This window comes from Gopherus evgoodei, chromosome 14, assembly GCF_007399415.2.
Source record: "Gopherus evgoodei ecotype Sinaloan lineage chromosome 14, rGopEvg1_v1.p, whole genome shotgun sequence".
NCBI lineage: Eukaryota > Metazoa > Chordata > Testudines > Testudinidae > Gopherus > Gopherus evgoodei.
Genome location: NC_044335.1, coordinates 19,180,303 through 19,196,481, shown reverse-complemented (window position 1 = coordinate 19,196,481; position 16,179 = coordinate 19,180,303). Strand labels below are relative to the sequence as shown.

The 16,179-nt window shown below is 43.6% G+C and overlaps 1 protein-coding gene across 7 annotated transcripts in view; it reads right to left on the bottom strand.

Annotated features, from left to right (window-relative positions):
* Positions 1-16,179, bottom strand: part of ZMYND8 (zinc finger MYND-type containing 8) — a 132,963-nt gene that overhangs the window by 46,811 nt on the left and 69,973 nt on the right. For all 7 annotated transcript variants that reach the window (XM_030532853.1, XM_030532849.1, XM_030532851.1 and 4 more), the window contains 6 exons: positions 13,277-13,369; positions 12,103-12,190; positions 11,363-11,418; positions 10,252-10,329; positions 9,495-9,610; positions 1,796-2,274 (listed from right to left, as the gene is read on the bottom strand). In XM_030532853.1, coding sequence (XP_030388713.1) covers positions 1,796-2,274; positions 9,495-9,610; positions 10,252-10,329; positions 11,363-11,418; positions 12,103-12,190; positions 13,277-13,369 — 910 coding nt within the window. The remainder of the gene's footprint in view (positions 1-1,795; positions 2,275-9,494; positions 9,611-10,251; positions 10,330-11,362; positions 11,419-12,102; positions 12,191-13,276; positions 13,370-16,179) is intronic.

The following is a 16,179-nucleotide window of genomic DNA, read 5'->3' as shown; positions in this document are numbered from 1 at the left end:
TCCCAAAAAGTGAATTTCCACCACACACTGAGACCAAAGTCCGTCCGTCCCCCCCAAATAAAGAGAAATGAACAGGACTTACGTTACAATTCCTTACACTCAGGGACTTCAAAGAAGAGTGGCAATTCACAAGATGATGAACATTCTACCAATGAGTATCAAGCACTGATTCTGCTATCAGCAACCCTGCTCTCTAAAGCAAAAGGCAGCCAGTACAGAAGTTTCTCCTTCTTGATCATGACATGCACTAGCAGATGTTTTACTAGAGTTCATCACTAAACAATACGAGATTCAGAAGGGTGTATATTATCGGTGCAATCACCCAGACACTGAAAAAGCTGAGTACCTCTGACAACATACAAACTGGTTTAAGAAAGGTTTTTACAGCTTCTGTAGATGTTATTTTGAAGGAAATGGAAGGAATCTCAAATGTCTATCCAAGATAAAAGTCTCTACAGGGAGGCAGAAGAGCAACTCAGAAATTTAAACAAACCTAAAGACAAGGAACAAATATTTCATGTATTTATTTCCCATACACTTGGCTCCTCTTTTGACTGAGAAACATGAACGGTAGTTTTTTGAATTAAGTTCTGTGTTTAAGATGAGCAACATTTGAGAATTCAACTCCATTTTACTATTATACCCTAAGCTGTGTAATCTAGTTTTTCCACAGTTTCCAAATTTTCATATGAAATCCTCTACACTGCTCTTTGAATATTGTTTAAATAGGTCATTTCCCCTACCCTTAAAAACTGAAGTTATTACCTCCCTTGAAATTACACCTAGTATTAGTGCCAATAGTTAAATGATTCTTTAAGAATGTACTCTCTGAAAAGCAGGCAATTTTCAAGGCGTCTGAAGTTGGTGACCAAAATATTGGGCATCCCAAAACATTCACCACTTTTGAAAATCTTAGCCAACAATTGCAGCAGCAGCTGCTTTGGTGCAAAGATGATTTTTGCTTTTTTCCAAGAATCACTAAGAACTTTACAGTTATTAATAATCAATTTTCACAATACTTCTGTGAGGTACATGTGATCTTCCCCACTTTAAGGAAGAAAAAAAAATCCAGGTTAAGTGATTTGCTCAACTCTGTTGCACAGCTGGGAACAGAATAAAGACCTCCTAATTCCCAGTCCTGAGGTTTAACCACTAGACCGGGGGAAGCAATCTTAGGCATGCAGCACATCAGGGTAATCTGCAGACATGGGGCCCCGCAGCTCCCAGTGGCTGGGAACGGTGAACCTCGGCCACTGGGAGCTGCAAGGGGCCATGCCTGTGGACTGTCACTGTAAACAAAATATCTCGCGGCCCACCAAGGGATTAACAATGATGGGCTGTGTGCCGAAGGTTGCTGACCGCTGCACTAGACCAGGATTCCTCTTATTCAGTCTGCCTCCTGGCACTGAAGGGCTTTACACTGGTCTAACTCTATTGACTTCAATGGAGTAATGTAATGGTGAATCAGGCACACAGTAGTACAGACCTTATTATTCTTAAATTTGTCCTAAAAATTGTCTATCAAGTTTCAACTTGAATATCTCCAGTGATGGGGACTGCATAAGTTCTCATTCTGACAGTTACAAAAATTTCCTGTTATTTAAACTAAATGTTCCTTGATGCAGTTTAATTCTATTATTTCTTTTCTGTGCCTTTTTATGGAAAAAATTAAACTGCTTCCCTCCTCTACAACTTCCTTGTAAACTGCCAGGCGAAAAAGCTTGTCTTTATTAATTACATTTAATAAAAAAATGTTTTTAACCAAATGCAGCATCCCTCTTTCCCCAGCTTTTACCTGAACTCTTGTCAATGAAGTCCATGGACTCTTCACTTGCACTACAATGACTGGAGGTTGCTTTTTTCTCTGCATCCTGTTCAACATCGGATCCAGTGTGAACTGATGAGTTTGTACTCATTGGTGACCGTGGCATATCTGTCAAGGAAATCCTTCGACCAGTGTTGCTCAGCATAGATTTGCTCATTAGAATCTTGGGTGATGCTGTCATGTCGAAGTTGAGTTTTATTTTCTCTTGTTTGTCTGTCTTTGCAGTTCCAGCTGCTGGGTTTGCAGGATCTAATAACATTTGGTATTGGTTGTTGGGAGTATATGGTGTCCGGAAAGGTGCGTAATTAAATACTCCAAACTTTCTACGAATATTCTCCACATAAACCTCCATCTCTTGCATTGCACTGTTGAAGATGCTTTTAGTCTTTTTCACAGAAAAAGGAATTTCTTTAGACATGAGGTAGCAATTATTTATTGGAACCCAGGCCCTATATACAAAACAGCAAAAAGAAAAAAGGAAAGATATAAAATTAAATTCCACATTGTTTATTTGAAATTGCTAGTTTTTAACCCAGATAGGTTTATTTTAATATAACATCCCAAGACAAGCACGCAATGTATCTTCTAAAAAATCTTGAATGTCTTCTTACTTTAATTAATCTGCATCGTTAATAGGGTTTTTTGTGAATAATTTGTGTTTTAGATTACCACTAATGTATTTTTTGACTCAGAAACACAACCAGGGAAATGACTCCTCACCTAGAAAGTTAATTAAGTCTGTAAAAAGATCCCCTAAAAAACAATCTTCGAATCTAGACTGGCTGGGGTTAGGGACAAAGTAGAAAAGACTATCAGAGAGTTTGTTTTAGAAGGACTGTTTAGCAGTTGTGGCATGCACATTCTTTACAGTGTAAAATTGTATGCATACTGTGTAGTATACTCTGAAGTTCTACCAGGATAGGTGCTGTAGAGAGGTTTCATGAATTTATTTTATTTTATTGTGCATGATGTCATGTAGCTAGCCAACTTCAGACCTACCAAACCTACAGGTGACTGTAAAATTCCAGGAGCTCTGACTTAATTATTCCATAGCCATAAAAAGTACATAAATGCACGGCCTCATACAGCCCTATAGATTCATGTTTTCAATTCTTGCTAACCGAACTGTAAGTGGTCACTGTATCCTCTATCTAGTAGAGCTCTGACCAGGCTAAGTGAAATGAATTAACCAAACTCTCTCTGGAGCAAAACTGGCATTTCAAATAAGGATACTATATTTTACAATGTGAGTTTTTCATCCAAAATGATGTATTTATTCTTACACTAGCCAGAGAATGGACACAGCCACTTAAAAAGATGGTTACTCACCTTTGTAACTGTTGTTCTTCGAGATGTGTTGCTCATAGCCATTCCAGTTAGGTGTGCGTGCGCCGCGTGCACGTTTGTCGGAAGATTTTTATCTTAGCAACACGAGGTGGGCCGGCAGGGTGCCCCCTGGAGTGGCGCCGCTATGGTGCCGGATATATACCCCTGCCGAGCCACCCGCTCCTCAGTTCCTTCTTGCCGGCTACTCCGACAGTGGGGAAGGAGGACGGGTTTGGAATGGATATGAGCAACACATCTCGAAGAACAACACGTACAAACATGAGTAACCGTCTTTTCTTCTTCAAGTGTTTGCTCATATCCATTCCAGTTAGGTGATTCCCAAGCCTTACCTAGGTGGTGGGGTCGGAGTGAGACGTTGCTGAATGTAAGACCGCTGAGCCGAAGGCGGCATCGTCCCTGGACTGCTGGACCAGTGCGTAGTGGGAACATGGGCCAGGAAAGCGGCAGATGAGGCTTGAGCCCGAGTAGAATGGGTGGTGAGATGTCCAGTCGGAACGTGAGCCAAGTCATAGCATGTCCGGATACAGGATGTCACCCAAGATGAATTCCGCTGGGGAGAGACTGGCATGCCCTTCATGCGCTCTGCGACAGCTACAAAGAGCTGAGGCGAACGTCGAAAGGGTTTGGTCCTCTCGATAGAAAAGGCGAGAGCCCTGTGGACATCCAAAGTATGCAGCTGTTGTTCCCGGCGCGATGACTGCGGCTTCGGGAAAAAGACTGGTAGAAAGATGTCTTGATTAACATGGAAGACAGAGACCACCTTAGGGAGGAATGTCGGGTGCGGTCACAGCTGTACCATGTCCTTGTGGAATACTGTATACGAGGGATCCGCAGTCAAAGCTCTAAGTTCCGAGACACGTCTAGCCGAGGTGATGGCGACTAGGAAGGCTGTCTTCCAGGAAAGGTACAGCAGCGAGCATGTGGCTAAAGGCTCAAAGGGGGGGACCCATAAATCTAGCTAACACTAGATTTAGATCCCAGGTAGGGGTTGGGCACTTGACCTGCGGATACAGCCGCTCCAAGCCCTTGAGGAATCTGGAAACCATGGTATGAGAAAAGACAGAACTGCCAGTTTCCTCAGGGTGGAAGGCAGAAATAGCAGCAAGATGCACCCGTAGAGAAGAGATCGCCAGACCCTGCTCCTTGAGGGACCATAAATAGTCCAAGATAAGGGGGATTGATGCACCTTGGGGGATAAAGTTACGCTAAGCGCACCAGTGGGAGAAGCGCTTCCACTTGGCGAGATATGTTGTCTGCATGGAAGGCTTTCTGCTTCCCAGCAGCAACTGTTGTACTGAGGTGGAACAACACAACTCAGATTGGCTCAATCAGATAGCAGTCATGCTGTCAGATGAAGGGACTGCAGGTCTGGGTGGTGAAGCCTGCCGAAGTACTGCGTTATGAGGTCCGGACATAGCGGCAGGGGGATCGGGTCTGCCATAGAGAGGTCGAGCAACAGGGTGTACCAATGCTGTCTCGGCCATGCCGGAGCGATGAGGATTAGCTGGGCTTTGTCCCTGCGGAGCTTGAGTAGGACTCTGTGGACGAGAGGAAAGGGTGGGAAGGCATAAAATAGGTGCCCCTTCCACGGGATTAGGAATGCGTCCGAGAGAGAGCCCGGGGAGCGACCTTGCAGGGAGCAGAACACCTGGCATTTCCTGTTCTCTCGGGAAGCAAAGAGATCTATGTGGGGAAACCCCCACTTCCGGAAGACAGAATAGAGAATGTCTGGATGGATGGACCACTCGTGAGAGAGGAAGGATCTGCTCAGTTGATCTGCCAGAGTGTTCCCGACTCCTGGGAGAAAGGACGCTACCAGGTCCATTGAGTGGGCTATGCAAAAGTCCCATAGTTGTATCGCCTCTTGACAAAGGGGGGAGGATTGTGTTCCTCCCTGCTTGTTTATGTAATACAGGCCATTGTGTTGTCTGTGAACACTGCAACACAATGACCCTGTACATGGCGATGGAACGCTTGGCATGCCAGTCGGACTGCTTTCAGTTATCGGACATTTATGTGCAACGCCAAGCCCCGAGACGACCAAAGGCCTCGAGTGCGAAGGTGCCCTAGGTGAGCACCCCAGCCGGGAGATGACGTGTCCGTTGTTAGGGATGTGGCAGGCTGTGGTGGATGAAAAGGCAAGCCTGCACACACGAGGCATGGCGTCAGCCACCAGTTGAGGGAGCCAAGGATGCTCGGTGGAATTGTGATTACAATATCCATGGCATCTCTGCCTGGACGGTAGGCTGAGGCGAGCCACGTCTGAAGGGGATGCATGCGCAGTCTGGCGTGCTTTGTCATGAATGTGCATGCAGCCATGTGACCGAGGAGGCCAAAGCAAGTGCAAATTGAGGTCATCAGGAAGCTTTGAAGTCTTTGTGTAAGTGAGACTATTGCCTGAAAACGAGGTAGAGGCAAACTGGCCGTTGCAAGACTGGCGTCCAGAGTGGCCCCGATGAACACTATCCTTTGCATCGGCACTAGAGCAGATTTTTCCAGACTGATTATCAGGCCTAGACACGTGAATAGGTCCTTGATGATGTTCACATGACTGGTGACCTGTGCCTCGGAGGTCCCTCGAATAAGCCAGTCATTGAGTATGGGAAGACATGTATTCGACGACGACGGAGGGAGGTGGCGACTACCACCATACACTTCGTGAATACCCGAGGGGCTGTGGAGAGCCCAAAGGGAAGGATGGTAAACTGACAGTGTTGATGGTTCACCACAAAGCGTAAATACCATCTGTGCGGAGGGTAAACTGCAATGTGGAAATACGCGTCCTTCATATCGAGAGCGGCGTACCAATCTCCGGGATCCAGGGAAGGAATGATGGTCCCCAGGGATACCATGCGGAACTTGAACTTTTTCATGAACTTGTTCAGTTGTCGCAGGTCTAGGATAGGCCGGAGGCCCCCGTTCTCCTTGGGGATTAGGAAATATCGGGAATAAAGCCCCTTGCCCCTTAATTCCTTCGGTACCTCCTCTATAGCTCCCATTGCAAGGAGTCTCCGAACCTCTTGCAGGAGGAGTTGCTCGTGAGAGGGGTCCATGAAGAGGGACGAGGAGGGGGGTTGAGAGGGAGAGGGTGAAGTAAACTGAAGATGGAATCCGAACTCTACCGTGCGTAGGACCCAAAAATCTGAGGTTAATTGGAACCACGCAAGGAGGAACGGGGAAAGGAGGTTGTAAAACTGAAAAGGATCCTGGGAGACAATTGGTACACTGCTCTCGGGCGCACCCTCGAAAGTTTGATTTGGGTCTCACTGTTGGCTTGGTGGGACCAGAATTGTTACCCCCTTGAGGTCCAGACTGACGTCTGCGGTTGGTACGACCTTGCCTTCTGGTAAAGTCTTGCCTTGGTCTAGGCGGGGGGTAAGAGCGCTAAGGTTGGGAGCAGAAGGATCTTCGAGTCTGAGGCATATGCATTCCGAGCGAACGCATGATTACGTGATTGTCTTTCAGACTCTGTGGCCTAGGGTCCGTCTTCTGTGAGAATAGGCCCTGGTCATCAAACGGTAAGTCTCGTATAGTGTGCTGAAGTTCAGGTGGCAGGCCTGATACTTGCAGCCATGATATACATCGCATGGCGATTCCAGAGGCGATCGTTCTAGCTGCCGAATCCACGGCATCCAGCGAGGCCCGTAGAGAGGTCCGCGCTACTTTCTTTCCTTCCTCCAGTAGTGCTGTAAATTCCTGGTGGGAGTCTTGCGGGACCAGCTCTGTAAACTTCCCTACGCCTCCCAGGTGTTGTAACTGTATCTACTCAGCAAGGCTTGTTGGTTTGCCACCCTGAGCTGGAGGCCTCCTGTGGAATAGATTTTTCGTCCTAACAAGTCCATATGCCGAGCCTCCCTTGATTTAGGTGCAGGGACTTGTTGGCCATGGCGCTCCCGCTCATTGACGGACTGTACAACCAATGAACAGGGAGAGGGGTGCACATATAGGTACTCATACCCTTTGGAGGGCACCATGTATTTCCGTTCGACCCCTCTGGCTGTGGGCGGGATGGATGCTGGGGATTGCCAGATGGTGTCTGCCCTAGCCTGGATCGAACGAATGAATGGCAGGGCCACTCTGGTTGGTGCCTCCACCAACAATATACTTATCACCGGGTCCTCCACCTCTGGAACCTCCACTACTGGCAAGCTGATATTCTAGGCGACACGCTGCAGGAGGTCCTGGTGTGACCTGAGGTCAAAAGGAGGCGGGCCCGACGATGATGTCCCCGCTACTGCTTCATCTGGAGAGGAGGAGGATGAAAGCCCCGAGACGAGTGGATCCTGTACTGACTCCTGATCCTGGGGGACATCTAGAGCCGGGAGATCATGGGAGTCTGCTGCGGGGGCAGCAGCTTTCTCCGTATCAGCAGGGGGAGGTCGGCTGACAGTGGCCTCTGACACGTGGTGTTCTGACAGACCAGAGCGTGATGGCACAGCGGGTTCACCTCGGGCTTGGTGATAAGCCCAAGGCGTCCAAAAGGAGCACTGATGAGGTCCCTGGTCCGGGCCGTGCGAACCTGCTGTGAGTGTCCGAATCCCCATAGGAAGCACTGTCCGCATGGGATGATACGGATGGGTGCCGAGAAGGCCACGGAGGAGCTGAGATCGTTTGGGGAGGGTCTCTGCGACTAGTCGAACCATCTCCACGTGGCACCGGAGAACGGTACCAGGAGTCGTACCGGTACTGAGAGTGAGACCGGGACCTGCTATCGGCGCAGTGCCAGGAGGTCGACCGGTGCCTTGAATCTCTGCGCCAGGATCAGCTGCGAGATGTGCGGTGCTGCGAGCCGTGCTGGGACCTGGATCGGTGCCGAGAGTATTGGTTTGGCGAACGGGATCTCGAGCGGTGCCGCGAGTACGACCGGTACCTAGATGGAGAGCAGTACTGGGACTGCGAGTGGTGTCGGGACCGGGATCAAAGACGGGACCGAGAGTGTCTGCGGGACCTGGATCGTGACCGGCGTACGGTGGTGCCGGGCGAGGATGGTCTCAGCAGGGCAGGCTTGCCTAATGATTGGACAACCCGCACCGGCGGTGCCGGGGGTTGAGGCAGCTCAGGCTCCGTCAAAGCAATCAACTCCCTTGCCATAGAGAATGTCTCTGGCGTGGAGGGCACGATAAGCTCAACCATGGTGTGTGCCGAGGAGCTGGCAGGCACTGGACTCGACGGTTCTTGCGAGACCAGAATCAATGGTGCAGAAGACGTTGGTGCTGCAGCAGTTGACGGTGCCGGGCGGTCCGACTTGGTTAGGCACTCCGACTGCGGCATAGGCACGGGAGCTGCAGGAGTCTTATGTTTCTTGATCCTCGGGGAGAGAGAGCGGTGCCGGGCAGGAGCCTGGGCCGGTGATGGCTGGTGTCGAGGAGCCTTCACGGTGTCCATGCGCTCTGGTGTGGAGGAGGCACTTGTCTCCGGTGCAGCAGTCGGTGCCGAAGGTGGAGGAGTTAGAGCTGCCTCCATCAGGAGCTGCTTGAGACGAATGTCCCGCTCCTTTTTTATTCACGGCTTGAAAGCCTTGCAGATGCGGCACTTGTCTGCGAGGTGGGATCTACCCAAGCACTTGAGACAGGAGTCGTGAGGGTCTCCTGTGGGCATCGGCCTATGACAGGCCGAGCACGGTCTGAAGCCCGGTGAACCGGGCATGGGCCTCGGTACTGGGTGAGGGGAGGGGGCTAATCCCTGATTCCTCTTAACTATATACAATAACTACTATAAAGAACTAATAAAACTAACTAGAACTACAGAATAGTGAACTATATACAGAATAATGATTAGAATGAGCGAATAGCTAGGGAGGTGGAGATCAGCTAAGCCGCGCTCCACTGTTCCAATGACCGACATGGGCGGTAAGAAGGAAATGAGGGTGGGATGGATCAGCAGGGGTACATATCCGGCACCATAGTGGTGCCACTCCAGGGGACACCCTGCCGGCCCACCAAGTGTTGCTAGGGTAAAAATTTTCCGACGAATGTGCACGCGGCGCGCGCACACCTAACTGGAATGGATATGAGCAAGCACTCGAAGAAGAAAGGCCTTTTCCATCTCTAACATCCATGGCTTTTCAGCCATACAAGACCATCATCTTAATAATTTATTAAGGACATGGATATGAAAGATATCTCCTCATTTTAATATGTGGCAAAATGTTAATTTAAAAACATTTAGATAGATTAGATTAGATAAATACATTAGATAGTACTGTTCCGGCTATTACCATCAAACATTCAAGACAGGATAGCGTAAACAATTTTTGACAGTGCAGAATTATCAAAATTTAGAAAGCACAGCCAATTCACATATATTCCGATTGAATTCCCACCTGTCATGTTGGCCAAAGAAACGGGCATCGACTTGCCCATCTTTATCCCTCAGTGCTTTAGCAGGCCAGAATGGAAAGCCTTTGAGTTTAGCCCAGACCAAAGGGTGGGGATTGCTCTAGAGGAAGATGCACAGCACACAGTGAGAAAATATTATAAGCAATATATTATTTTCCAATTTCTGACACACAGAGTGGTTTTCCATTTTATTCATTATTTAGATTGCAACAAGGCCCACAATGCTTAAGGCACTTTCCAAATAAGAAGGAAGATACAATCCCTGTCTGGAAGAGCTTATTACCCAATGATTATTTCCATGAATTAATCAATTACTATTCTGCAAACTGTACATTATTGTGCAGCTTTTAGGTTTATGCATATCCCAACCATTAGAAATAAGCCTTTATAATAATGATAATTATAATTTTTAAAAATCTAAAATGTCAACCAAATACAATATGTACTTACGAGAAACCGTAGCAAACCCATCAAAATAATGTAAGCAGCAATTCTTTGCAAAAGCACCAGCATGTCTACATATTCAAACTGGATATTCTGATAGCTTTCTTTTTTCCTTTCCCTGTCCTAAATGTTTGTTGCATTCTAAGTATGAGCTTGGTCTTCAAAGCTCTCATTACCCTTGAAGCCAGGGGAATTCTGCATGCAGAAAGTTTGAAGGGTCAGGCTCTTGGACTATACACACTTAATGGTAACTTTTTTGCCTAAGAAAAGTGTTAAACTACACAATCTTTGACTTACACAAGGCTCACAAAACCAGTTCTCTCGTTTTTGGCAAGCAGCTAAATAACATTCTGGACACACTTCGATTTCATTCATCTGCAACAAGAAAGTGAGCAGCTACTACAGAGTTCAAAACAATCTAAGCTGTGATTAAAACATTATTCTTCTATTCTGTTGAGGATCCTGCTATCACCAGGAGGAAAATGTGCAGCCACAGATCCCTTTTAGATAATTATACTATTTGCCAAGTTATTATAACATGGTTTTGAGAAGCATTTGCTCTTCCCCATATTTGGTTGCCAGGAACATCATACAGAACATTTTACATGTGAAAGATACACTGAAGGATTCTGTTGAGGTATTATTCAGGACAGATTAATTAACATGATTAAGCTCTATATACTTCTTTTTAAACTAAAACAATTAAAAATTTACCATTGTTAAAGTAAAATGTAATACTTCTCTACTCATCACAGGTGTATCCTATAGCTGATAAAATAAACTGTCACATCGTATACCACAATTCAGATTATATTTTATCACTGTCATGTGTCTCAGTGACAAAAATAAAATCTTAGTTTGAGAAGGAGAGAAGGCACTTCATTCATAATCACATATAAAATATTTTCTTCCTCATGTAAAAGGTTTTTTTAATAAACAAATGGAGAACTACAAGAAGATCGGCCACCACACTTTTAATTTGTATTATTCAGAATCACCAAATTTTCAGAACTTCTTTATAAGAATTGGGGGCACTGATGGGATGACCCAAGGTGTAGAAATCGGTGTGTTTAGATACAAAGTGTCAGATCATTAGACAATTTACAACTGCTATGGGTCACATAAATTACATTTACAAAAGTCAGTTTTAACTTTCTAGTGCCAAATGCTCAGGCCCAGACTTTCAGAACTGCCACTGCATTAATGCAAGTGCAAATGACCATTTACACATCTGACTAGCAAATTTAAGACTAGAAAATTTAATCCAGCAAGTTTAAGACTATCATACTTAAAGACTGAAACTATGATAAAATAAAACATTTTATACTTCACACATGAATCTATAAAAATGTCCTTTACATTTTAACTGATACAGCCAGAAAAGTTAAATTAACTGAGGAACACGTACCTCATGTTCACAGATTTTGATTATGACTTTTGCTGTTTGTGTCAATTTGTGATTTCCTAAGGGAATGATAAGGAAAGAGGATCAACTAAAATAATTGTTGTCCTAAAATTAGATTAAAATTTACATTTTCCTACTAAAAAAAGTTCAATATTCAGGTAAATGAGATCCATTTGAAAGGAAAAACATCTAAAAAAGCATTTTAAAGTCTGTATAAATGTAGTGCTTGTGAAAGCAATAAACTATCATTTCCTCTTTAATCCCATGCATAACATGGCAACAGCTATGTGAAAGCTTTTCTCTTAACACCCCTTCCCAGTCAGTTTGCATTGGGATGATTCTGAGGGGTACCACTCAGAGTCAAGTTTCAGTCTAGAATTCTTTCTCATCTGTTCCTGCATTTGCATGGAGGTTGTTAAATAGCAGTGCAACTTTATTGTTGAGGCGCTTCTTTTAACTGATACATGAAATATAAAGTTTCCTCAAATAAAGCTTTTACAAAGCACTCCCCCATTATGCATGCCACTGAAGACCACACATTTTAAGTTGGGACTGTTGGTGAGGTAATGAGCACAGACAGTATTTGCTCCTGTGACAGTTCTCCAAACATACTCTATTTCTTTAGGTACTAGAGTAGTTAACAAGTAGATATTTTCAGCATTCACCAACTATGAATCTAGAAACTGCTCTACTATTACATTCTTTTCACAATTTTAATTTCCTGGAAGCAAGCACACACTTACCCCCATTGTAAATAATGCAATTGTGCAAAATCCATTTGGCATCAGCCAAAAATGCTTCAGTGCAACCATACATTTTCTTTTTAACATTCTGCAAAGAAGAACATTAGAAATATATGAAGAAGCAGAGATCATTTCCCAATGTAAAAGACATCCCTTTTTAAACTATTTTGCCTATCAACCACCCAATTAATAAATGTTAGTGCACACAATTAATCACGTGGTTGTTATATATGCAAAAACTGTTTTCAGAATCAGAACATGCCCATGTACTTTTTCCACAACTCCAAAAGTACATTCACTGTCAAAATGTACTTCACATAATTAAAAAAAATGTGTAAGAGGCATTCAACAATTCTTTCAAATTTTAAAAAAAATGGGTAATTCCCTTTTATGATGTGTATATGGTATAATCTGTATGCAGAAAATGCAGTCTCCAGTCTCCTCTACTCCCCCATTTTCACTTTACATTACCTGCAATTACTGGGTTAATGGGTCAAGAGAGTTTTAAAAGATAGGGGCCATGTTATAGCATACCGAATACAATACAGTGGTTTGGATTCCCTGGTCTACCCATGGTACAAAGTGAAATTAAAGCAGACAGAGATTGTGCTGGAGAATTCACCATGTATAGGGGGAAATGTCTGCCAACAGAAAATCGTTGGAGGTAGATCTACCACACTCTGAGTCAGAAAACCACTACCTCACGTCATCCCACTACCAGCAGGAAAAGAGGGAGTGTGTCATGGCAAAGAAAGGGCATGGTGGAGCAGACTCTGCCATGTTCAATTCTACACTGATGCAAAAACCTTGAGGAATCTCATCTTTGTGGCATAAATTAAAGCTGAACTTCTGAAACGTTAACTTATGATGGGGCCAACTGACTGAGAATCAGGAGGTCATGACTGATTCCTTGGCAGCCTTCTTTCTCCCCTGGGAACGATCTGAGCTCACGTACAGTAAAGACTATTTGCAGATTTACCCATAAAATTGAGTCCAGGACTCAGTAAGAACAGGAGGATTAAATAGTAAAATGGTATTACACTGATTTTGGAAACAGGTGTTAACACCACAAATTAGTACCAAAATACTTACAAACAGTATAAAAAACCCAAACAATCCCAACTAAAGTAATTGAACTTTAAAATAAAGCTTCTTCCCCTAGCTGCAAACCAACCTTTTCTAATGTACAAAGGTCCATTGGATGAAAGATATATTCTGCATAATCTGGGTGCTGATCCAGTGAAACTGGCTTTTGAAATGGCTCTGTCTGTTAAAAAGGAAAAAACAAGCAAACCACACATTACCAATACCAAACAGCTTCAACAGCCCAATATTTGCAATTCCTGTCCTATACCTACTTACAACTGGGAGGTCTGAGCAAAAGTCCTTCTCTGGAACTACTGATAATACAATTAATGAAGAAGAAAAAGGCTACAACAGAACAGAATGGACTGAAAGGTTTCATTTCATGTGGTATGTTCAGCCTCTGGCAGCCACAGGCCTGGATTTAAATAATTTTTTTAGAAACAGCTTTAGGAGCATAAGGCCTCCAACTTATGCTTTTCTAAAAATAATTAGGAAGTATCTGACATATTTTTCCATCGAGTTTTTTTTTTGGATAGACTGATGTTATGTATAGTACAAACCACTTAATGGGGGAGAAACAAATTTAACCCAATATAAGGATTGTTGCACAACTATGACAGTAATTCTGCTCAATTGAGATACCTGAAGGATTTCTGTTATTTCTGACATTCACACTCGACAGTGCCTCATTTCTCCTCAAAATACCTTTATCAAAGGTGGCTTAGCAAAGCAGAACTGTTTTAATTCTCCCTTATTAGATGCTGTTTACAGCTACCCTACTTCAATCCCAGGCCTACAAAATCCCTCAGAAACTTGGTGGCTCTGTATTTCTCCATCTGCCAAATTTTATCCTAGTTTGTAGGGAAGAGGGAGAAATTCAGACAGATTTGCATTACCTTGAATTATTTCATGAACTCACTGGTTTCCTGTGAATGAATTACAGGAACAGGGAACCAATAGGAGAATTTTGTCAGGCACAAAATAACATTTTATTTAACAGTTAATTCCGCTTAATAAGGGCAAAAATCTCTAGATTGGATAATCCGGGGGGGGGGGGGGGGGGGGGAGTGTGTGTGTGTGTGAAAGAAAGAAAGAAAGAAAGAAAGAAAGAAAGAAAGAAAGAAAGAAAGAAAGAAAGAAAGAAAGAAAGAAAGAAAGAAAGAAAGAAAGAAAGAAAGAAAGAAAGAAAGAAAGAAAGAAAGAAAGAAAGAAAGAAAGAAAGAAAGAAAGAAAGAAAGAAAGAAAGAAAGAAAGAAAATTTTGTTGTACAGTCTATTTTATATTTCATGATATAAATAATAAAAATCCTAACAAAGAAAAGGCATATAGTACCACATTTTTATAGAATATATGGACTATAATACTCCAGAGATAATCAGCTTCAATTTAAAAATACTATATCTTGATTGACAAGTGTTAGTCACAAGCCTGAAGGAGGAAATACCCCAAATACATTCATTAAGCAACATCTTTCTAGCTGCACGTTCATAATGCATAGATAATAATTCTTGACCTACACTTTTGTAAACAATGTAACTTTGCTTCTGAAAAGAAGCAGTTAGAATTTCTAATAGCTCATTATAATAGCACAAGATTTACAACACCAGAGTTAGAAGATTTACAAAGGACAAAGCTCCGCAATACTCAAGATGCGGGTCTTCCTAGAAACTGCTGTTATTGTTTTGTTTAAGTATTTATATACAAGTGATCAGAATTGGTAAGAGCCAATGACTCAAATTCTTGTTTTCATAACATTACTTCTTACTGTAATACTGTGGACCCAGAGTCATTTTCTGAGTTTCCGTCTCTATAGTATCGTCTGTGTAGGAACAGGAATGGAAGGCAGTTTATTAACAAAGGATTTGAAACAATCCTTCACAAATCATCTAGAAGATCCTAGCCAGATTGACTTCTTTATCACTAGTCCTTGAAGTCCACACAGGCTTGCAGAAGGAGAGTTGGATGAAGGTGACAACTGATTCCTCCTAAAAGTTCCAGACCTACAGTAATGGAGGGACAAAACTAAGACAGATGCTGAGACAGACTCCTGCATATCAGAGCCATCTTAACCAGCCTTCTCAGGATTCCATCAGCAGGTAGTGTACTGCTGGCACAGAACAGAAGAAATTGCTGGGAAAATGGGAGCATAGGGGGACCACACTTGCAATTTGGTAATCTGGCTGTTAGAGTAGCTCCTTGGAGCCAAAGGCAGCCAAGCAAAATTCTAAAGCTGCTCTGACTTCTGTCAGTTTCTGAATCATCCCCTGACCAGACCCAGGATCAGGCAAAAATTAAGCATGACATGAAGTCATCTTCTGCTCCATACCACCCCACAATCTCAGCTTCCTCTGTAAATTTACAGGAGCAAGCTAAACTGATACAACAGTTTTAAGCTAATATACGTCTGTCCACAAAGAGATCCACGTTGGTTTAACTAAACATGTGCAAGATTGTGTAGAAACGTGCCCTCTGGGAAGACTACTCTAGACCCTAAATTTATCTTGCACATATAAAGGAAAGTTGCAAATTAAAGCAATACAAAGCAGGTATAAACCAACGTACTACCACCCTTTTAATTAAATCAATGCAACTTTGTGGTTAGGCCACATCTATGGCTACAGTTGTAGCCATCCAGCAGCAACGCAGCTAGCGAATAGCTAGAAAGGATTCATTCCCTCTAGCCCTGGAGAAACATTCAAGCACACAATTTTGCAGCTAAAAAAAAGAAGCGTCAAGCTTTGACTGTGTAGTAATTCATGGCTTAAGCCCTCAACACACCAAGGAAAATTTCTCATTCACTTCTGTTGAGTGGGGAAATGCTGAATTCTATTTTGTAGTTTCACTATATCTACTCTAAATATTGTTAAACTGCTAGCTTAATTCTTCCTTCATTTTATTCCTCAATTAATCCCTGAATCTCATACAGCAACAGTAAAACTTTAGGACTGCTGAACTTGACTGGGACTCATGAGATCTAGGTTCTGTACCCAA